Source organism: Raphanus sativus, chromosome 9, assembly GCF_000801105.2.
Source record: "Raphanus sativus cultivar WK10039 chromosome 9, ASM80110v3, whole genome shotgun sequence".
Lineage (NCBI taxonomy): Eukaryota > Viridiplantae > Streptophyta > Magnoliopsida > Brassicales > Brassicaceae > Raphanus > Raphanus sativus.
The window spans coordinates 7,789,441-7,813,646 of NC_079519.1; the positions used below are offsets into that span (position 1 = coordinate 7,789,441).

At 35.6% G+C, this 24,206-nt stretch overlaps 4 protein-coding genes across 4 annotated transcripts; 1 reads left to right on the plus strand and 3 right to left on the minus strand.

Moving 5' to 3' along the window:
- Positions 1–46: 46 nt before the first annotated feature.
- On the minus strand, positions 47–3,940 carry LOC108827425 (uncharacterized). Its single transcript, XM_018600816.2, has 2 exons — positions 3,684–3,940; positions 47–3,519 (listed from the first exon to the last, which is right to left on the minus strand). The coding sequence occupies exon 2, from the start codon at positions 3,168–3,170 to the stop codon at positions 246–248; it is 2,925 nt and encodes a 974-aa protein (XP_018456318.2). The 5' UTR covers positions 3,171–3,519; positions 3,684–3,940; the 3' UTR covers positions 47–245.
- Positions 3,941–11,354: 7,414 nt separating this feature from the next.
- LOC108837416 (WPP domain-interacting protein 2) lies at positions 11,355–13,527 on the plus strand. The gene is made up of 3 exons (XM_018610465.2): positions 11,355–11,556; positions 12,403–12,613; positions 12,774–13,527. Exons 2-3 carry the CDS (start codon positions 12,448–12,450, stop codon positions 13,445–13,447), a joined length of 840 nt encoding a protein of 279 aa, XP_018465967.1. The 5' UTR covers positions 11,355–11,556; positions 12,403–12,447; the 3' UTR covers positions 13,448–13,527.
- A 2,133-nt stretch (positions 13,528–15,660) lies between these two features.
- On the minus strand, positions 15,661–17,529 carry LOC108826603 (zinc finger protein ZAT4). The gene has a single exon (XM_018599986.2). The coding sequence runs from the start codon at positions 17,339–17,341 to the stop codon at positions 15,917–15,919; it is 1,425 nt and encodes a 474-aa protein (XP_018455488.2). The 5' UTR covers positions 17,342–17,529; the 3' UTR covers positions 15,661–15,916.
- A 3,719-nt stretch (positions 17,530–21,248) lies between these two features.
- On the minus strand, positions 21,249–24,206 carry LOC108823712 (uncharacterized WD repeat-containing protein C2A9.03). The gene is made up of 11 exons (XM_018596979.2): positions 24,073–24,206; positions 23,673–23,718; positions 23,472–23,572; positions 23,235–23,399; positions 23,073–23,159; positions 22,764–22,898; positions 22,572–22,682; positions 22,380–22,471; positions 22,171–22,276; positions 22,008–22,094; positions 21,249–21,918 (listed from the first exon to the last, which is right to left on the minus strand). Exons 2-11 carry the CDS (start codon positions 23,683–23,685, stop codon positions 21,505–21,507), a joined length of 1,311 nt encoding a protein of 436 aa, XP_018452481.2. The 5' UTR covers positions 23,686–23,718; positions 24,073–24,206; the 3' UTR covers positions 21,249–21,504.

Genomic DNA, 24,206 nt, shown 5'->3' on the forward strand with positions numbered 1-24,206 from the left:
CTGAGGCCCTAGTAGCCATTTGATTCATTCATCCATACACTACCAACAAAGAACTCATGATTCTGAAAGGAGTAAAAAGAGACTAGATCAACAAAAGAAGTTTGGTAATGTACATAGGAATAAGATTGTGCCTTAGCTGGTTTTAAAGTAACCGATACATGAACTATAATGTCTGCAACAAAAACTGAGCTTTTAAAGTGACGTGGAAATAAAACCAGTAGGAGAAATGTTCGCTGGTCTGTGTTTCATATCTTGCTTCTCATTCTGACTAACTTCGCTAGTGTTTCTTGAGCAGCCAAAGTGAGCTCATGGTTATGGCCAAGCATCACCGTCCTAATACTGATACAAGTCCTGCACAGCTCCTCGCCGCTATCAAAATGCCCTCCTCGCAGCAGCAGCTTCGCTCGTGTCTCCAGTAACAAAGCTTTCAACAACGTAACATCCTGCCACACGTACTCATCTACCTTCTTGTTAGTCTTCTTCTTCCAACAGAGAGAGCCCTGGCGCCAGTCTTGTATCTGAGTCACAAACGACTTCTCCGCATCCTCTAGCACGTTGGTGCATACTTTCAGGAGCTCCAAAGCAGAAGTGCACCTCGAGAAGGTTGTGAAAGCTGTGATTGCTAAAGGAAGAGCTGTTCTCTTGATGTAAAGCACCAGATCCATCGCTTGCAACTCCACCAAAGGAGGTTCTGACTTGAATCCGAACACTAAGAACGCTGAAGCCCATAGGTGATCAAGATTCAACAACGGGTTCTCTATTTTCCTCACGCCTTGAACCGTTGCCTTGGGAGCAAGTATGTAATCTCTTCTCCTAGCGAAAGTTTGAGTTATGGGATGGAACTGAATCCAACATCCATGTTGTCTATTAGTCATCCTCGCTAGTCCTAACCTGACTAGTAAAAAAGCAGCATCCTCTTCGCTTCTTCGTCCTAGGCCACAACCACCGCACCAAGCAAACGTGTGACTCAAACATTTGTTCCATTTGCTGAACCGGTTTCCACCTGTGGGCATGTGTTTAGCCGCTGCAGCTAACAGGTTAACCGGAATAGGGACGGGAGCAAACCAAGCTCCCACTAGTAGCATTTTCAATGAGAGAAGGTTTCTGTTTCCTTCAGCTTGCTCCAAAACAGCCAGACAGAATGCTAAAACCTTTGCAACGAACGGATTGGATTTGCAGTATAGCTCATCGTTTGAGTTCAGAAAAGGAGAGGCTGAACGTTCTTCGATATGAACTTTGTTCACAGCTTCAAAGAGAGCAGAAGGTGTAATAGCAAGCTCTGAGAGCAATGAACCTATCACCCAAAGACCATAGCTCAACCGTCCCAGCTTCTCTTCAAAAAGCTTGAGGATCTCAACCTCCTCAGCAGGGTAATCTTTCTTTCTCCTTCCTCTCAGTAACACCATTGCATCAGATGAGGGCAAGACAGGAAGCTGCACTGTGTCAAAGTTCATGACTTTAGGAAGCCTAGTAGTGATCAAGACATGAGTACCTCCTGTGTTTCTCGGAATTAGATCATTAAGATCTTTGCCTTCCCACCAATCTTTCTCTATCTCAAGATTATCAATGATCAGAAGATAAGGCATGTCTCTGAAAAGCTCTCTCTTTATCCTCTTAAAAGCTTCAAACTCTTGCTCATCAAAGCTCCTTAGTCTACCTCTATCCTTCTCAGCATCCGCACTCACATCAATCCCCAAGCTAAATGACAGATTCAACAGGTTCTGTCTGAAGTATCTAGCTTCCCCTCCGACCCACAAAACCATCTTATACCTCTGAGAATACCGGTAAGCGAACTCAAGAGCAAACTCTGTCTTCCCAATCCCTGGAACTCCATTCACACAAACAACACTTGTGCTACTACTCTTGCAGTTACTACTACTGCTCCTACCTTTCTTAGTCTTCAACAGTCTTTTAAGAGAGTTCTTACCACCGTTTGGATCACTCCAAGACTCTCTTCTTTGCTCTGAGCACTTTCCAAGCTCCAAGCTGATAAACTTGCCGTTTCGAGTTGATACAGCAGAATCTGATTCCTCATCTGCAAGTCCTTCAGACTGTCCACTTGCTTCCCCTTTACTGCTTGGTGGTGTTGTAGACTCAAGATACTCTCCACTACTACCAAAGAAAGCCATCTCCATCTCCATCATCTCTTTCTCTCTTCCAAGAAAAGTTCTGTTTCTAGGGAAAGGAAGCTCATCAACCCTCTCCACCATCTCTTTATCAACCACACTCTTCCTCCCAAGCTTCCCCCTCAGAATCATCGCCGTCTTTCCCACACAGCTTCTCCAGTTACTCTCATTAGCTTCAAGTTTAAACTCATGGCCCTTAATCAACCCATCAATGGCTTCTTTACACTCTTTATCAATGGCATTGCAGTTGAGAAGACCCATTATCTCAGAAGGTCCAGTTCCATAGAAAATGGGAATCAAGTTCTTCTTCTGAGCAAAGAACCTAACCTCCTCCAAGCTAAGGTAGTTGAGCAAGCTGGAACAGGACACAACCACAATCCCATAAGTAACAGAACAGATAACTCTGTCTGCTATCTCATGACTCTGTGTGTCCGAATACTTAGCCCTGTCAGCAACGAAACAAGCGATTCCCTGAAGCTCAAGCTCAGACTTTAACCACTTGCAGAACCTCACCAAGTTTGGGTTTTGTCCGTGGAACCCTATGAAGACATCAGAGCTCCTGAGCTTGGTGGTGTTGGTGGTGGCAGGTGAAGAAACAGAGACTTTAGCTAAGGAGACTCTAGGAACAGGGAAAGAGAAGGAGATCCTTGGGAGAGCAGGATCTGGAGTACAAGCTGATAACCTGAGCTTCCGGTCTGATGGGTCATCGGAGAACTCGTAATGGTCGGAAGGGGGAGTGTAGGAGCTGCTTGGTACATCTTCAGGAGGCGGTGAGGAGGGTTTGTGAGTGGTGGTTGTGGTTGTGGTAAGGGGTTGAGTGGCTCTTGGGGATATATAAGGAGATTGTAAAGCGGAAACAAAAGCAGAAGATGGTGGGGAGACAAGAGAAGGTGAATTGAAAGGAGAGTTTTTGATACTTGGAGATGAATCTGAAGCATCATTTGTCTGAAGAACATCTTTGCCTTTCTTGCTTGAAGAGCTTTCTGCTGATGATGATGTTCTTATGGTTAATCCAACTAAACTTGCTTCTTCTTCTCTCCTCATTCTTGCTTCTTCTTTACTTCCTCACTAAACCCAAAATGAAAAAAAGGTTGTGTCTTTTTTTTTTATCTCTCTCTCTCTAACTTGGTCTCTAAATCATTGTGGTCTTGACTGACAGATTATAATGAAGTGAGTGGGACTTTGAGGAGATGGGTCAGAGAACATGAATAGAACAGTTGATGTTGTTCTAAGGAGACTGATGTAAAATCTGAGGAACTGCATGTGATGTATCTAACTCGTCCATTTGGTGGGGTCCTCCTCTCTCCTCTTCTTCTTTAACACTGTTGAAACCCAATTTGTTTTTTCTTTATTATTATCTCAGATTTGACCAAAACACATAGCCAGTTTCAGTCTGCAAGAACGGAGAGTCATGGGTCAGCAGAAAAATCATTGCTTTTATATCAATAAGTTTGGTCTTGTTGTGTTCATTATATTCATCATCAAGATTGAATAGGAACGACAACAAAAAAAGTAACAGTTTAGTCAAATCTTTAAAGATGATTTTCAAAGACTTACTCTTTTGTTTGATCTTTTTCAGACATAAGGCCAAAGACGTGTCACTTCCCCTGCACCATTACAAGCCTCTCTCTCTCTCTTTGCTTCAATGTGTGTGTTTTTAGGAAGAGCAGATTGTGATAATGAAGAGGGAGAAGAATCTGGGTTTTTGAGTTGGATCTGAATATGGAGATTATTCTAAAAATGGTGATTAAAGAAATGGTTAAGAGAAGCAGCCTGGAGATGGTTAATGTCTAAAGTCTAAACATGTACCAATGTATTTTTATAATGATGACCCACTAATCAGTATATAATTAAAATCTTGGATTCTTTCTTTTTTTTTTTTGTTCAACATCTTGGATTCTTTCTATCTCATTTGTTTTATCTCTCTCTCTCTTTCTTCTCTCTCTCTCTCTCTCTCTCACACACACAACTTCACCCTGCAGTTAGATTCTTTTCTCTCTCTGATTTACGACTTTTTTAGGAAAAAATTGTCAAGACGAGCTGGTTTTTAAAGATCTAAAACGACTCATTTGGGATATAGTAATTTTTTTTTAACATGGTTACATTAAATTTAAGAAAGAATTAAATAGTCAGGGGTCAGATTTAAGACATTGAACTTTGAGCTTTAAAGAAAAGAGGTTGGAGTGAAGTAAAGGAACCATTTTCAGTTGTCTCAGTACTATTACTTTGGTTTTTTGTCCATTAGTCTTTGTATTTTATGAAGCTCCAAGACTGTACATTACAATATTGATCAAATTACACCACCATTGCTGTAATTAGTAGGAGAAAATAACCAAGAATATACTAATTTGTTTTTCTGTAACGTTTTAGTCTGTAACTTTTATTTTTTGGAGTCAGTAAAAATATAATCCCTCCGTTTCTAAAGATGTATGTTCTAGAAAAAAATTTTGTTTCAAAAAGATGTATTTTTATATTTTTAATGTAATTTTTGTCAATTAATTATGAATAATTGTGAATCTCAAAAACATTAATTGCATTTCTTGAAATCTTATTGGTTTAAAAATATAGAAAATATAAAATAACAAAAAACTATGCACTAATAAATAAGTTTTAATATATTTTATTAAAAAATATGAAAATCGCAAAACATGTATTATTTAGAAACTCAGAGGGAGTAATTTATAGCAAGATAAACCTCAAAATATATTTATCTTTTTGGTTTCATTAGTTTGGATATGTGTATGTGTAGACTGACACAACATTTGAAATCTGATGCGCAATGGGAATTGGTCCAAGACCAGTGCACCTGTGACTTTATATATATTATTATTTTTATTTATCCCAAACATATTTCACATTTATCTACAATCATAGACTTAAAAAAAGCTTTATGGAAAAACGAAAAAAATTACCATAAAAATATTGGAATCCGTGACGTACGAGCAGAAGTGCAGAACAAGTTGGCTTCTGCTGTGAAAACTCTATTTTATTATTGAATCAAAGTGTTCCTTATATAGGAAATACATGGCGACATGGGCCTAAATACAATGGGCCATAAACGGGCCAAGATTACAAGTAAATATCTAATGGGCTGGACATCCATAAACATAATATTCATAACACTCCCCCTTGGATGCCAGAACCATATATAGCTTGTAGTGTGCTTAATGTTGCCTCATTAAAACTTTACCCGGAAAACCCAGTGGGACAAAACCGAAGTGAAGGAAAAAGAGTACAACACACACTACTCCCCCTGTTCTGGACCTCCGTTCTTCAAGTCTGGCGCATGGACACTTTGATGGTTTAGCTTCATGGACGCCAAGTCTTGAACTGGTCCTTCTGTTGCCATGTCCCAAACGGATAGGTAGACTTCATAGATGTGTAGTTGGTGTAGACATGATGAAGAAGTCGGCTAACATTTCTCATGACTGAACTTGTAGTACTTTGTGCTTATTCATCATTCTCCAAATGTGTATAACCTGTTTGAGACCTTGTATAAACCTGTAACATTTATTAAAACCAAACAATCCCTTTTCTTTTGGGTTTGGTTAGTATAAATCAATCTCAAACTTTTAGTTCATTAGAAGGTAACTTAGGATATATTGATCATGTCCCATATTATCTCATGTTCCGACATGCCAAACTTGTCTAAGTAAAGGTGTCAATGACACTTATAGCAGGGGGACGTGTATGGCTTTAGTATCAATGTCTTATGGTCTGAACATATCCATAAAACTTATCCGACCTAATATGGCTTTGCCACATCAAGGCGCCAATCATATCAATACATTTCACTTTGGTCGGATGTGCATAAGCCTTAAAAGTACTTACATAAAGTCTTTCCTGGACCAAGGACACATGCCTTGTCCATAGCCATACCACGATCTGAATATAGTGGTTACTGGAACCAGTTTAGTCGGAACAAGATCGAACTAGGTCGGACGTGATCCTAGTTGATATGGATCTTTGGTCGTGAATCTGATGGATTCATCCTCTTATTCTCTTTTGACCATATCACATTCTATTCTCGGTACTTTGGATCATAGATCTCAATACATATTCATGGCTATCATCTCCACTATAGATCATTGTATTCTTATCATAGCCTGTCCAAGAATCAGTCGATCTAATCATCATTTCTTTAAGTATGAACACAAGGAATTTCCTTCATAATATATGCATGGACTGTTCAGGGACGTTCTTATAGAACTCCTTTCACTAAGTATTACTTAGTCTTATCCTTTACATGCATTATATGCTTTATATGCATCTGCCTTTCGTTTCAGTCCATGAATAGCTTAGGAACAAAACTATTCTATGAGAATTTCTTTTCTCATCTTTCTGATACTTTTATCATTTCTTTATCCAGTGATCAATCATGCTGCTTACTACATTTCTCTTTTCTTATATCCAGACCTTTATCACTTTCGGATTTGTAGTAGCATCCACCACATAGGAGTATATCTCCTTATAATCTGTTCCTTGGTCTCTGTGAGTATCCTTGTGTAATCAAGTCATTCCTTGAATGCTTTAAATAGAAATATGAACACCTTAGTCCATGTCTCACGATTTCTTTTCCTTTCCCACACAGGACCCATTTTTCACTGGTTTTATCTTATCAGATGGTGTTTCTAAATATGGCCAATACACCCATCTCTTTTATAGATTCTTTGAATCTTTCTTAAACCCCCACAATTTCTTTTATTCTATGAATGCATTCTTGTATTCTCGTGGGTTCTGATCCTCGCTTATATCTTTTAAACTCAAGTGCTATTTTCTTATGCATCTTTATCTTTTGTGTATGTATGTGTCGACACTTCTTTTATAGTGTTCCATTGTGTTCCAGACATGAACTAATCGATTAGAGATTTTATTCTTACTAAGAACCTTTATTACCTTGCAGTTTGGCGTCCCAAACTACATGGTCTGGTATCTTAGATGTTCAGCTGCGCAGCCTTATCTAAATGTCTGGTCTGGTTTCCCTTATGACCTCGGATATGTCATTTATTTGCACCTTTCTTTTTATTTCCGAGGTTCCTTATCTTATGGAACATATTGGTCTATCTTTAGACTCTATAGCAACTTGATTATGTCTCTTCTAGGACATTAATTTCGTGGTGCTTAAGCTGGTATGACTTAGTCATTCTTTTTTCTTTTCTTTTCGGGTCTAATCTGTCTGGCATTCTTTTAGCTAGCTTTGTATGATCTTTCTTTGGACGTCTTAAATCATATTCTCTGGTCCGAGGATCTTGCCAAGACAAGGATGGTTAATACCATTCCATTTCTCTTTATACTTGTACCAGCTTATTTCTTTCTCCCCCTGATGTTGGATAGTCGGATTCATCATGTAATCCATAAACCTGGCCTTAATCTGATCACCCATATTTTGGCTCAAGGTCTCTTATAAAATCGTGGGAGGAAGACATTCTCATATCCAACATATATTCCCAATCTTATTTCATCTTCTTATGAGGTTCCATCCTAGACGGCACATATTATTGTGGTGGTCTATACATAATATCTTAGGATGGTCTATGTCTGGATCATGATCCTTTATAATTATTAGATGGGAATATCTATGCTCACTTTATATGGCCTGATGCATCTTATCTTTCATACATGTAAATCCATAATGTCTCCAAGCTTATAGACTTTGAAAGTCTGAACCTTATAGGTTATGGTCTGTTCGACCAAGCTCTTATATCTTATGGCCTGTTTGGCCAGGCTATCACATTCTGTTTGGCTATCATGTTCATGTTTTTATAGTATGGTCATGGACCACACGGGGTGTGTATTCTCCCCCTCATGAACATGCTATAAATTTGTTTGTGTAAGGACACTAAACCATTATGCCATTTCGTGATGCTTGGGACAATTGAGCCTCATGAGTTTCCCTTGTGTACATGTTTCACAACGTGAGATTTCTATGGGATAACTCTTTGTGCCTTTGTAATATTAAACTTTGCATCAAGTTTGGACTAGGATGGCTAATCCGGTCATGCCATAAAGTGTTTAATTTCGTAGGTCAACCAATCTGGTTACCTAGGCCCTGTGCCTTTATCATACTGATCCTTGGCATAGTCTAGATCAGTAGAGAATGCAGGTATAGTCTCGACCATTTTCTATGGTCTTGGGCAATTTTTCTGTTCTCATATATCTGAAGGAACTTTTGTTTCATTTTGCCCATTGGTTCAATGCGGAAACCATTCATTTTTAAATCTTTATAACTCAATGGGTCTTTTATTGGGTGTATATAATGCCTTGGCCGAGTGACTATACTCTTATTTATAAACTCATATATACTCTTATCTATATCATAGAGTTTTGATGTCGAGATTTTTTTTTCAAGGCATCTGAAGTCTCATAATCCATCTGATCATTTTCTTTTTCATGAGTTTCATACTCTATTTGATCAGTATGGTCATGATCCATGTCATCTTCACCATCTCGGTAAGCCATGTTGGCTTTCCGATTTTTCTTCAAACTCTCTATGTAAAGCTCATACAAGTGCTTTGGAGTTTGGCAATTATTTGCCCAGTGATTACCCATACCACATTTGTGACACAAATAAGATTTTATTTAAGGTTTAAAAGACACACTTCGACCTCGACCTCGACCACAGCTAAAACCGGGTGTGGTACTACGGCCTCGTCCTCGCCCATGTGTCTTAAATGTGTCACGACCTCGTCCATAACCTTTCCCACGGCTAGGGCCGGAATGGTTGTTGTGCTGGACGAGATTACTTTCTTTCTTAGGCTCCAAAGTCAGCCTAGAAATGTCGGGTAATGATTTTGTACCGGGAGGTCTCATCTCACTGTTTCTCATTAATAACTCATTATTGGTCTCAGCCAATAGTAAACAGGAGATCAAATCAGTATAGGTGGTGAAACCTCTTTCTCTATACTGCTGTTGCAGTAACACATTAGAGAAAGTCTTGTTTAGTTACTTCTTCACCACATTGTTTCAACATTGAAACTATCTTAAACAGAACCGAGTTGTATTCATCCACAGACTTATAGTATTGAAATCTCAGGTTCTTTCACTCAAATTTTATCCTTTGGTAATAGCACCGTTTTATGGTGATCATATCTCCGCTGTAAAGCGGTCCAAAGTTCTAGTGGATTTTCTTTACTGGGATACTGATTTCTTTAGACTCTCATTTAGATGGTGGCTAATAACTAATATTGCCATGTATCAATCTTTCTCGTTTGGCAATATCGCCTTATGTGATTCATTCACCAAGTCCTTTTGACTTTAGGATAACCTCGGTATCCAGTGCACATTTTAAATGATTATCTCTTTAGAGATTTAGGACAGCATAATCCAAGTTGATTTTCGACATCTCATATTATATATCACTCAATCTTTATAAGAAAACCAATCATATAAATCGTGTGATCAAGCAAACAATCGAGTTAATGATTTCCTAATAAACAAGTCACACGGCTTAGATATATGTCTAAAATATAAAGTTTTTCCTTTCATAGAACGTTTCTGAAAATATAAATTTTCTGAAAATAGAAAGTTTCCTTTTATAGTAAGTTTCTAAAAATAGAAAGTTTCCTTTTATAGTAAGTTTCTAAAAATAGGAAGTTTCATTTTCTAGAAATATTCTGAAAATATAAAGTTTTTTTTTTTTTTTTTTTTTTTATAGTAAGTTTCTAGGGTTTATAACAAATCGATCATAATTATGTTTTAGGAGATGATCAACTTCAAAGTTTAAAATCGATTTGATCATTCAGATCAATGATGTTTTCGAGATTCAAGAACACTTAGTGTTTTGGTTTTAATTGATTTAATCAATCTCTTATTGAATAAGGAATATTTGTGCTTCTAACAACCTAATGACCGTTTGATCTAGCAACTTAATGGGAGAACTAAACCAAATCCTAATTCCTCAAATTTATTTAGGGATTCAATTGTCCTAGGTTTTTAGGTTCATCAAATTTTAATGTTCAATCCTTTAACAAACAACCAAATTCGTTTTGATATGGTTCCAAAGGGTGTTTCAGATTTTATTTACCTTTAGATTGGAGAGAATCTGAAACTGGACCACCTAGAGAGAGGAGAGGAAAACCGCGAACGGCTTGAACATCTATCGCGAGCAAGGAACGGGCTGATCGGATCGTCCGGAACCTCTACCGGCTGTTGGATGAACTGTCGGATCGTCTGGTGGCTTATCGGGTGCTGATCAATTCGTCGGATGGTCAGTATGTGTGCTGGTCGGATGAGAATGGAAAGACAACTAGGGTTTCCTTTAGTAAAAAGGAAATTGTCAACGCGGATTGAAACGGAGGTGGAGAACGCGTCTGAAGTCGGATTGAGACGAGGTTTGCGGAGCTGGATTCTTCTCGTCGAGAGCTTCAATTTGATATATGGAACGTCGGCTAACTCCTTATGGTTTGAAAGATACGTCGATTTGAAGTTGCGTCCGAATTAGGGTTTTGAATCAAGGTGACGGCGGCTCTTGTAATAGCTCGTGAGAACGCGTCCGGTATCGGATTGCGATGAGGTCGACGGCGTTGGATTCGTCTCGTCGAGATCTTGAATTTGATAGGTGGCTCGTCATCTGGATCCGTCGGGTTGAGGAGATACGGTGTTTTGAAGTTTCGTCTGATTTCTAGGGTTTATGGTGGTTGCTGGGAAAAAGGGGTTTCGAAATCCATTCGGGTTTTGTCAGAGCTCTCGTGCTGATAACGTTGAAAACTCTATTTTATTATTGAATCAAAGTGTTCTTTATATAGGAAATACATGGCGACATGGGCCTAAATACAATGGGCCATAAACGGGCCAAGATTACAAGTAAATATCTAATGGGCTGGACATCCATAAACATAATATTCATAACAGGTTCTTTTATTTTTCTCAGTAAACGAAAAAGTCCAGACGTGGAAGCGTTAATCTAACACTGAAGCAAACTTCACGCTGTTTTCTTGTATACAGAACAGCAACCATTGCATATACAAAAGATGTAAACGTCAAAACCGTAGAAGAAGCTAGGGAGACGAGTGGGGTAAATTAGTAAATTTCACAAGATCGTATTTAATTTTCTAACGGTGTATATCACACACCGTCGAGTTCTATAGATCCGACCAGATAAGATCACATCGAATCGAACGGTCAAAAAACGTCCGACTCGTTACTTCAGTTGCCAGCGGTTTCGCCACGTGTTCCGAGGAAGTCGCGCACACGTTCATGTTTTGTCTAAATTAAAAAAAAAATTAAGAAAAAACTAAAAATACGAAATGAGAATTTTGATCGTCAAAGATTTTTCCCAGCGAAACTTTCCAGTTTCCACATTCAAAGGATATCAGAGAGAGATCTGCGAATCGTACATTGAATTAGGGTTTGTCCATCGTCTTCTCTGGGTCTCTCTGTAAAGGAAGGAGTCACCTTTGGGCTTTGGAAGGGGGTTTGCGTCCTAATTAAGGTACGTCAGCTTGAGTCTCTCTGTTCATATTTGATTTTGGTTTCCCAATCATTGTAAGAACATTTGTGGGTGTTTTTAACTTGAATTTTGAAATTGAGTTGAATTTTACGTATGATTTTTATTTATTTTTTTGGCTGGTGGAATGATGGTTGTTAGCTCATATGCTTCTAATTTGTTTCCACGTGAATCATTCATTAGTAGGGGTTTGAGATTTTTTTTGTTGGCGTCCATGGTGTTTGGGCTTGGTGAGTGAAAGCTATGATATCTAGTCTGTTGAAGATAATGGCTTGATTTGTGAAGTTGAGTCCATTGTTTGATAAGGATGAAAGACTTCTCCTCCTATTGCAATGTTATTTGGTTTAAGGAAATGGAGAAGGAGGAAGAGGACAAGGAGATATCTTGTTAATGATGATTGATACCTGTGTGTATGGAGAACATTTAAGTTATGAAGTGGGTCTTGTCTGGTGCAGTCGGTCTGAACACTAAACAAATGCATTTCCCGGGAAACAAGATAGTCTTGGTTCGGTTTGTTTTGAAATAAATGGGTCTAGTCATGGTGCTAATTGTCTTGCGTTTTTTTAACTTGGTACGGATAACAGTGAGGATATAAGAGTGTGATTAGTTGTTGGGGGATAGTGGTCAACAAAAGGAAGAATAGTGTAGGGAATAGTAAGAAGGCTAGACTCCCATTCCAGTATGTAATCTGCTAGAGGAGAAATAATCAAAATAGAGAAATGAAAACTCTAGCCGCTAGAGGAGAAATAATCAAAATACAGAAATGAAAACTCCCATTCCAGTATGTAATCTCTCTTGACTCAAGAAGCTCCAACTTTTGTGTTTTTGCAGGGTGCGTCCTTTAGTTTGAGTAGCAGAGAACCTTGCGGAAGAAGTATGATGGATTACGACCAAGAAAATAGTGATCACGAGGCACATGCTTCAACAGAGTCTGTGGAAGAGTCCCCGTCCGAGATCAAGAACAATGGTTCCTCAGACAATACGGATCCTTTAACTGAGGCCTTCAACAGTTACCACAACTTGCAAGAAGTCCTAGAAAAAGGTAACGGTTTCTTGATACGTTTTGTTTTCATTTGGATCTTGATGGTTTGCTGCATTCTCATAGTGATTCTAAACAATAGTTCCTTTTTAAATATCAACTTGTTTGTGTTGTGTATCAGAGCTTAAACTCAAGGTTCTGTTCCCTTTTCTATTATTAACAGAACTCCACAAGTTCCAAGAGCTTGGGAAAGAATCTATATCATTACTACATGGTGGAGCAGAAAGCAGCAGTTGCATACACTCAGGACCTGACCAAGCCGGTGAAGCAACTTCTTCCCGTTGGTTCCGGTCTGAAAACACGGGTGAGAAGAGATTAACTCGTCTAGATTCCGAGGTACTAAACCTGCTTAAGAATGTAGAGCATCTGGAGTTCAAACTAGAAGAAACAAAACGTATTCTCGACGTTAAAGAATCTCAAATCCGTGAACTCGAGTCCACCATAAGCGTTTCAGAGCGAGGAACAGAGATGGATATTGGTATGGACGACATTTTCCAGCAAAAGATAGAGGCAGAGATCGGATATCTTACGTTTTCAAGATCGGTGGAAAGCCTGAAAAGAAAGATCAAACTGATCGAAGAAGAGAAGGCATTGGCAGAAGAAGCTCATGAGACGCTGTCAAAGCTTGAAGAAGCAAGAACCAAAGCTGAGAATCTGAAGACTCAAGCTCGAGATTTACAAAACCATTGTGTAGACATCACAGAGATCCAAGAAGTGGAGAGTTTCAAGAAGAGAGTAGTTAAGACCACTTCATGTCTTCTTCTACAGTTAGGCTTGCTGTTTGTGCTGTTTAATATCCAGTTCATGCCAGAGTCTGAGACCGTTGTACCCACATGATGTATTTTGATTGTTGGAAATATGTTTTACTTATTAATTTCTTTGTCACTTTTTTCTTCTAATTATATTTACATAATACATTGTAACATATCTGGCTCCAACGGACCAACTCCTCTTTGCTGCTTTCTCTTGTTTTTCTGTGTGTTGCAAATTGCAATGGCATGACGTCAGTGTGTGTTACATTTATATTCTTGGCCTTTTGTCAACTTTGCCGTCATTTTCGGTAAATTCTTTATTAAAGAAGCAAAAGATAAGGTATTTATCACAAGTGAAAACTTCACATTCACATTGATCTTTGTATTGCAAAAAGGAAACCAAGATTTGGGTTCTAATCGGTGTTTATAAACCCAACCTGGAGTCGTCCAACTCGAATCCACGGTTAAACCGGTAAATCCGGTTGTTCAAGATAAATCTGGTTCGGATTTTATAAAAAAATCAAAACTTAAAACCCAATAAAATCCGCTGAAAACCACTTAAACCCGCAATCCGCAATCGGGTATCCGTGGAACCAATAGACAACTTTTACTTTTTTTTTTAGTTTTTAATTATGTTTCTAAAATCTATTTTGTATAATTTTTAATTGAAATTAGGTTTTTGAGTTTTGTTATCGATAATTATTAATGATGTTTTACTTTTGATATATTTTGGATTTGAAGTTTAATTTTATTATTAACATTAGATATATAAATTTTATGAATTTTTAAATCTTGATATTTTTGTTAAATGTCATAAATCTTAACTTGTTACAATTTTTTTAAAAAATAATATAAACTATTTTTGATATTTTATATGTCAAATAAAAATAAAATTAGAAACTAAAGTTAAATGTTTTCTAAATTATTTTAAAACATAAAATAGATACATATCGAAAATATTATTTTATGTTTTATAAAAATAATTTATGTTTTTATGATTTGTAAAACATAAAATAATATTTTTATGTGTATATATTTTATGTTTTAAAATAATTTAGACAATATTTAAATTTAGTTTCTATAAATTTATTTTCATAGCTAAAATATTATTATATAATAAAATTAATTAATTTATTAATCCGCGATTCATCCACAATCGACCCGATGACCAGATAATCCGGAAAATCATCCGGTTTAGTATCTTAGTCGGGTTTAAAAACATTGGTTGTACTCCATATATATGGTTTTTTTTTTTACGAAGCAATTCTAGTGGAATTTACTCTTTTGGATTAAAGTCTGAAACTGAATATGAAATTTAGAATAATTTTGCTGTTATATTATATAGTTGGATGCGACAAAGTAGAAACTTAATATGAAAATCTTGGCTCTTGACCCGAAAAAGGAAAATAATCTTAGCTCTTAAGACTATAGAAAGACAAATTCAATTAGTTCTGTGAATATTTTGCGGTGTTACTGATGACACTGAAGATTTGGTCTTATGTCATTAGCAGCAAGTAGTGACTTTGACAATTGACTATAAAGAGCCATCTTAATGTTGGTTTGTTCCAACACTTGCAATAGAGAACTTAAAATGCACCCACGTCTCTAGGAGTTTTAGACCAAACCAACAATGAAAGAAAAAAACAGAATACTTTGTTTTATATATATAATAGATGATGACAAAATATATATATATATATATAACTAGATATGATTCATGCAGAGTCATTAGGTGTCTTACTGATGATCTCTGGATTTGTAAACCTCCAAATTGTCTACTAGTTTGGTGAAGAGAGAGAAAGATTGTTTTAGATTATTTCTTAATACAAAATATTACATTAAAATTTAGAGATTTGATTCTTATTTTGTTTATACTACCTCAACTGTAGATTTGTTTCAAAACTCGAATTTGTAATATGTCATATCTGCCAAGATATTGTAAAGAAAACAAAATAAAATACCACAGTGTGTTGAAAGTTTTCTAATATGAAACTTGAAGCATATTAGATCATTTCGTAGAGATCCGCTATTCCACAAATATAGACTATGAAAATGTAAATTTTGTTTGTTTATTCAGTTTTCCGATTAAACGCAGCAAGTTCTATTATTAATCATCATCAATTTGTTTAAGGACAAACCATTTGTTTGAAAGAAGAGAAAAAAAGAAAGATAAGATAGTGAAATGAATAAGATAGTTATACTTTATGAAACTTTTGTCAATTTAAACCATCATACTTTATGTGAATCCAAAAGCATAATGAAGAAAGAAAAGAAAGAAAAATCAAAGATTGAGAGAAGAATACAAGAGAGTATGTATATCCTCAAATCAAATTAACATTAGACCCCACCAAATTAGATTAAAAAGCCAAACACCAAGAATCTCAAGATCCAAGAACCAAAAGTATCTTTCTCTCTTTTCTTAGATTACAATGTCAACAACTCTTTTTACCATGATTACTCCCTAAATTCAGATTCTTTTTCCTCCTACTTTTCTTTTTGGAGTTTATAAATTAAATAAGCTTACTTGTCTGCATATATACGTTTCTTGCACTCCTTACTCTTCGTTAGGTGGCAACTCATTCAAGTCAAACTCTAGAAACTTTCTCTTCAATTTCTTCTCCTCTTGCACTGTCTCTACTACTTGACTAGAAGAACCTGCTTCTGGAGCGGTTGGAGCAGCGGTTGCAGCCTCACTAGAAACTGGTCCAGGAGCGGTTGCAGCCTCATTAGAAGCTGGTCCAGGCCAGTGGCATCTCTTGTGACCTCCAAGAGCTTGACCTGTTGAGAAACTTCTCTGACAAATGTTACAAACATGATCTCCCTTATTGCTGATGCTCAAAGAAGTGTTTGGTCCTTGAGCACTAGCTAAACCGGTTATCATTGCTTCGGTCCCAAGTAACAAAGCTTCACCGTTTGCCCTAGCTTGATGATTCATCTCCGAAATCTTGACCTTGTTGTGACTCGCTCTGTGACCTCCTAAAGCTTGATAAGAAGCGAACGACTTGTTGCAAGTCACACACACGTGCTTCTCACGTGCACCACCACCTTCTCCAGCTGCACCACCAACCTCGAGCTGATGATGATGATCATGACTAGATGATGACTCTTTCTCCATCTCAGACAAACGTTTCTTCTTCTTTCTCCTCCTCTTCATCATCTCTTCAACGGAACGCGAATCACAAGTCTCTGCAGCATCGAGATCAACAGCTTCTGCGGTAGTAGCTAAGAACAAGAGATCCTTAGCATCAACATCTTCAGATGGTGGATCCTTCAAAGCACTTCTCCTTCCTCTCTTCCCTGTCACCGCCCATCCTTCTTTGATCGAGTCCTTAAGGTCAACCACGTTATCCAATCCCCAATGATTATCCCATAACTCCGAGTTCTCATCATCATCCTCATGATAATCATAATCACCATCATCATTATCATAATCAGATGTTATAAACTCACCATCATGATCATCCCCAAGTGGATGATGAGGAGGCAAAACACCTTTCCATCCTCTGTCTGGATGAAACCTCATGTGTCCATACAAAGCCTTCATCGATGTGAACTTCTTATGACAAACACAGCAATCAACTTCGAAATCATCTCTCTCAGTCGTCTCAGATCTACCAACCGCAACCGCACCAGACGACACCATCTTCGGTCTCGCCGTTGAGAACTTGCGAGTTTCGACCACATGGATCCTTTTGTGACCACCTAACGCCTTGCCTGACTTGAAACGTTTACCACATTCACAACATACATGCTTCTTCTCTTCTCCTTCTAGATCAATACTCTTAGCTCCATCATCCTCATCTTCTTCCCTGAAACCGATGCTTCTAGCTTCTTCTTGATCTTCTTCTTCTATCTGTCTTCTTTGTTCAGAAATGAAAGGCTGTGATGATGAGTTTGGAACTTTAAACTTGATAGATCCAAACCTGGGTCTCCCAAGTGAGAATCGACAGTTGGGTTTGTAACCACGTAACTGATCCATTTGCTGTCTTGAATCAACCACAAAAGCCAAAGCTGAAAGATCTCACCAGCTGATAATTTAGGGTTCCTTCTTATCCCTAACTTAGTGAAGAAGAAAATATATTCTCACACACAGCTTTCTCCACCTCAACAAGATCTCACAGATATGACAATCGAGTAAAAGACAAAAGAAGAGAAGGAGTTATAGAAGAAGTCTGAAGATGGAGAAGAGGCAATATAGAGAAAAAAATAAGAAGAGGAGAGGCTATAGCACAAGAGTGAGGAGGAAGAGAGGAGGCTGTATTGTGCCTCACGTTGGATGAATAGTCTCTATTTATTTATAAAAAATAGCTTTTGTTATTTAAGTTTTTAATTAAATGCTATAGTTGGGTATGATATCTAGTCTTTGTAGCACTTAGTCACTTACCAAACCATAAAAGAAAAGATATGACTTTAACCTACTAGGTCGTGTTTGACTGTGTATTTTCAGACCTCAAATCTCTTTGACTAGTAAATACTGTTTAATGGTAATTATGTATGCAAAGACTATTATTTTAACTGTGTTAATTTTACATATTTAAATTTAATATTACCATATTTTATTTTGGTTATATTCAAAGCTTTATATCTACGATTGATTTTGTTTCCTCCTTGTGTTTCAGCATAAAGTTGAGTTCACGTTTTTGGTTTTGAACCAAACACGTAGTAATGATCAATCGTGCATTTAGGAATTAAGGAATACTAATAGGTGCCTCTTTTCCAAATTTTTTTTCTCGTGGGCATTGCTATTTATGGCAATTAAACCAAGATATTATTTGGATTTTCATTTATTTTATTTTTAAATTTGACATATCTTTTGCATCATAAGAAAATCTTTGATTGGTATTTCAAAGGGTTTTTATCAAGATTGAGAAAAAAATAGGAATGACAAATACATATAACACGTGGACGATTGTAGCTGTAAAAATATAACTGTAAAATTTGTATTTTATGTGATTTAACTTTAACTAGATCTTGATCCGCGCTTTCGAAGCGCGGAATATTTTACGATGAAATTTTTTACTAATAATTTGCATTTAAATCAGCGTTTTTAAATTCAACCCGATTGTGATTATACCGGTTAATTCGGAGATCTAACAATTCAATTTAGGTTTTTTGAAATATTCATATTAAAAAAAATTACTAAAACCCGAGATTAACCGATTGAACTGTTGGATGACCGATATGTAATCTAATTTGATTTAAATTGTAATAATTTCATAATTTGTAATCTTATATTCCAAATTTTAAAGTTCATTATTTTACAATTTATGAAATTATAACGTTTCTACAAATTTTTTAAAAGAAAATGATAGATATAACATAACTAAGATTAATTATTGTATTGTTTGGAAACATTGATAGTAGTATACAAAATATATTGTTTGGAAACATTGATAGTAATATTAAGAAATAAATATATTGTTTGGAAACATATATCTATCTTATTAAAACAGAAACATTCTGTTGGACCTAACATTTATTTTGTAAGTTTTTAAATTAAATACACATTTATACTTTATAGTTAAACATATATTAAATCACTAATATTATTTTATTTATATTACTATCCATGTTTCCAAACAATATACTTATTTCTTTATACTACTATCAATGTTTCCAAACAATATATTTTTATACTACTATCAATGTTTCCAAACAATACAATAATTAATCTTAGTTATTTTATATCTATCATTTTCTCTTTAAAATTTTGTAGAAACGTTATAATTTCATAAATTGTTAAAATGAAATTTAAAAATTTGGATTATAAGACTACAAAATATGAAACTATTACAATTTAAATCCAATTAGATTACATATCGGTCATCCATCAGTTCAATCAGTTAGTCTCGGGTTTTAGTGATTTTTTTAATATGAATATTTTAAAAAACCTAAATTGAATTGTCAGATCTCCGGATTAACTGGTATAACCATAATTGGGTTAAAAACACTAATTTAAATGCAAAAAATATTTAAATACACACTCTTTAAAAGTTATCAAAATATTTGTTAAGTTATTAGTAAAATTTTTCATCGTAAAATATTCCGCGCTTCCAAAGCGCGGGTCAAAATCTAGTAGTAGTATAAAGAAAGAAACATTAATGATTTAATGTAAGTTTAACTATAAAGTATAAAAGTGTATTTAATTTAAAAACTTACAAAATAAATGTTAGGTCCAATAGAATGTTTCTGTTTTAATAAGATAGATTCTAAATTTTGTGATAATTCATTTTTGTAGTTAAGTTGGTTGTATCTATAAATTTTTGGATGTAGATATCTTTATATAAAGACTTGTGATAAATGTGATGAATATATACACTAATTATTTTATCTCAATTAAAATATATTACTAATGAACAAATATAAATTAGAAAAAAATTACTATTATTTAATATAATATATTAATGACATATATGTTATTTAAAATTTTTAATAGTCTATAAAAAATTATTTATAGATTTTAGAACTATAGAAAAAATTAATATCTAAATAGGAACAGATTTTACCTTAATTGTTATCTAATTTATTTTATATTATAGATTGTTTTTTATTTTACAGATTCTACAGTTTTAATAATAAAGATACGATGATTTTGTCTAATAGACCCTACATATAAGTCTTTTTTTGTTATGGTTTCATAAATAAATCTATATCATAATTGGTAAAGACTAGTACAACTTTTTGATGTAAATTTTTAACTTTTAAAAATAAAGATACATTTGATGATATATAGTGATTTTAAAATAAATAAAACTAAAGAAGTGAGATATTGTTTATCTTAACCAATCACCCACAGTATTTTAATATACTTACATTTTTATATCTTAATTAATAATTAATAATCAAGTATATTTAGTAAAATAGGGTCCTTAATATTTTTGGTCTCGCGTGTTTCTGCAGTCACCGATGACTCACTTCCTAAAAGTCCAAGTTTATCATATTTGTTTTTTTTTTTTTGAAACCATATACAGTTTTGATTTGATTTTTTGGATGAAACAAAAACAATACTTTTTTTTTTGCAAAAGTCAAAAACAATACTTAGAAAAATGATTCGTGCAGCTTTTAAATATGTTGTGGCTTTTGAGTTATTGTGGTTTAGCCAAATCTAACCATTCTAAAAAATCATCTCAAATTTTTGAAATGCAATCCAAATTATCATATTTATTCTTTGATTAATCATCTTTCATTTTTTACTAATATGGTTTTACCATTTTAATAGATATTCAACAATTTTATATATTTACTTTTTATCATCCAATTTATTATTTAGTATTTTAATGATGTAGAAAGTTGTATAAGCACATGTTAAAGTTTTTTTAACTAACGGACACATTAAAATAAAATATTTTCATACAACTAGATCACTCCCTTTGCTAAGCACCGTGACGCACATTGACAACAAATATTCCAAAGCTAAGTATTTTCTGCCCTACAACATTTATGCACTTCGTTCACTGATTTTTATTTAGTTATACAAAACTTCATCTGGTAAATTCATGTTCACATTTTCAATAATTTATTTCTTCATTTATAAGTGTTTTATTTTGTTCTTTTTTTTCGTAAGTATGTTGTTTTATTCTTCACAGTATATACTTAACAGATTGTTGTATCGTATCATTATATTAATCAAACCACAAAGATAGTGTTAATACAATTATAATTTGATTACACAAAAAGACTGGAGACCAAATTAAATCTAAAACTTCTAAACAAACAGATCAAATGATTTTTCACAGAAAATCAAATAAATTAAAAACGATGCGTAATTTAGCCCTTTATGGGCCATATTTTCTTTTGTCAGCAATTATGGACCATATATATGTATATCCAATTCTGTGACCATTCGGTATAAAATCTTTAAAAATCTGATCATACTAAATCTAGAAGATCTTTAAAAGAGTTAAATTGAGTTGACTTTACGATCCCGATGCAACCTCCAAAGTGTCTGGAAAATGTACCTTCGAAAAGCAAAAGCACAACAGATCAAATTACACAACAGAACAGCTCGTCTTTGCTTCGAACCATGGTCTATCTGTCTTTTCTTTTGTCGGTATGAGATTAAAACCTAATTACCTAACCAATACGGTATTTTACAGTATTTATGCAAGTCCTTTTATTGTAAATCCTTTTTATTTTTTTTAATCAAAGAAATGAATCAAGATAAGAGTAGTCTCTGGTTCGACCGTACTCCAAGAGACTTCCATAAGTCCGGTCCCAAACACCGATGAAGAGAGATTCAGTGTCTGGGCTAAACGAAATCCCAGATACCTCTCCAAAGAAATCAATCTCTTGCTCCTTTTTGTAACCTGTTGTTGTATCATAGATATGCACAAAATCTGCTGGCTCGGCCATCGCAATGTACCGTCCGTCTGATGTGAACCTAATGGCCCGGACTGATCCAAGGTTGGCTTTAAGCACAGCAACTGATTCCGAGAGATTCCTTGTGTCCCAAATACGGCAGGTCTTGTCTTGGTTTCCTGTGGCAAACGTCACACCGTTCGGATGCCAAGCAGATGCAAATGAATAATCTATGTGACCTTTTATCGTTCCGATCGTCTACAAACAATATTCAAAAAACGTAAGGCTCCATCCAAAGCATAACCGGAAGGAAGTTAAACAGTACCAGGAAGAAGAATGTTACACACCTTCCCGTTGTTTGAATCTACCAATAGACCATTTGGGTCATCTCCAACGACTGCTACTACTTTTCCATCAGGACTTAGGGAGCTATGCTGGTAAAATTTCAAAAAGTATAAGATTGAGTTTTACTTATCAGCCGAGATAATGAGAAACATTCAGTGAGCTTACGTTGACAGGCCATGGATAACGGAAGAGTTGGACAAGCTTATATCTCTCCATGTCAAAGTCTCTGACTCCACAGTCATTATTTGAGGCCATGAAACGTAGTGCACCGCTAATAAGACCATATAACTAGTTTCAGTTTCTACTTGTCCAATCTTCTAAATCTAAGGAAGTTGAACAAAACCACCAAGTTAATATGAAAGGCGAAGAGGTACCTCGAGTTTCTGTATATGTCTATAGCGTTGGTGATAGCGTTTTCGATGTAAGTTGTACGTGAGCAGAAGCTCACACCAGGTCTATCAAGATGCTGCTTGCAGGAGAAACAACAAATTTATACATGAATAAGCAACTTCTTTGGCATAGTAACTTTCCACCTTAATAGCTCATTCAAACCTTATTAAACTAACCTTGCAAATGAGTTCTCCTTGAAACCCACCAGCAACTAGCAGCCTTTCTTTTACTGCAAGAGTGCTAACTTGAGTCTCTGTAAATCCTTCCAACAAACTCTCAGGATGCCTCTAAATTTTTTGAAAATATCGGATTTAGATAAACCAAACAGAGAAGGAAAACACAAATTAATCCCAAACTGAGAGACAAACCTCCGAGGGGGCAACATGACCTTTAACATTGAGAATTTCATTCCTGGAACCAGTCAAAGAAGACCAGTGGCTGATAGAGTAGTTGGACAAGAGGTAAACATCATGTTTTGATGTAGCCCAGACCAAATTCCTCAACTGCAACAAAGAAGAGAACATGATTTAGCCTAACTCTATAATCATCTTTCTATAAAAAACTATGGTTCAGTAAGCAAAACTAGAACAAAGACATTTGCATGATTCAAACAAACAAAAAAATATTGTTAAGAAACATAACAGAGGCAGAGTGTAATGGTGTGCTCTTTAACAAACCTGAAAATGAAGAATCGTTGATCTCACTGATCTAGAATTGCTCCTGAACGTATAGAACGAGTTGCCTTTCTCAGTATCCGTGCAGTTCTGGTTCCAACATGGCAAAGATAAGTGTTGACTCCTAGTAGATAAACATGGAGAAGGATGAAAAATGTAACTCACCTTGGCAGCTGTCTGGCCAGAATCGGGGATATTCTCATAATTCTTATACTGATCTATCCTAGTTTTCCTGTACTTTTGTCTAGTCACGCTAAGTCTCTCCCAAGGTATACCCTGAATGTCTTTTCCTTCCCGAGCTTGAGCAGCAGAGGTATCTTCAGCCTTGGTCTGAAATAGTAAAATCGAGTGTTATGACTATAATAATACAAAAATAAAGCAAGGAACAAAAAGACAAACTACCAATTGGTCGACATCTTCAATTACATCGAAATCAGGATTCATATCATCATCCTCCTCAAGAATATCCATATCCATGGCGTATTCATCAGCCATGTATTCATCTTCAGGTTCATCAACAACATTGTAATCAGAGAGAGATGGGGAGATTCAACAAAAACAAGTGGAAAATTTTATCAATCACAAAGGGAAAAGAGAACAAACCAAAGTCAGCCATAATTGACCTCAGATCACAAAACCAGCTTCACACCTGCAAATAGTAAACACACACAATCTCTGAGACCCAATTTCATAATTATAGATTCATTTCACACAATTTCTACATTAAATTTTCAAACTCAAATTAATAAACTTCCATGAGAAATTCAAATTCGAAATTCCAAATTAATCTCCCATAAAAGAAAAACTGAATTAGCCTGATTGAAATTGCAAGGTAACAGGGACGATCAAGCAGATAAACCCTAACAACCGAAACAAGGGATCAATACTCTTTAAAACCCTATTGTATGAACTCAAAACACCAAACGACAGACGCTGATTCGATTAGATCAACCCAGAGAACCCTAATTTCGAAAAGAGAAAGGAGGGAGAAAAATCGGATTACCCAATCTGAGAAACTGGTTGAGGATTGACGCCAATTAGGTTTTCCACCGGATCTGAGGATCGAATTTATATTCACACCCTTCCTCAAAATCTATGTGCAACTTCCATGTTAAAAAAAAAGCTGGTTCTCATTTT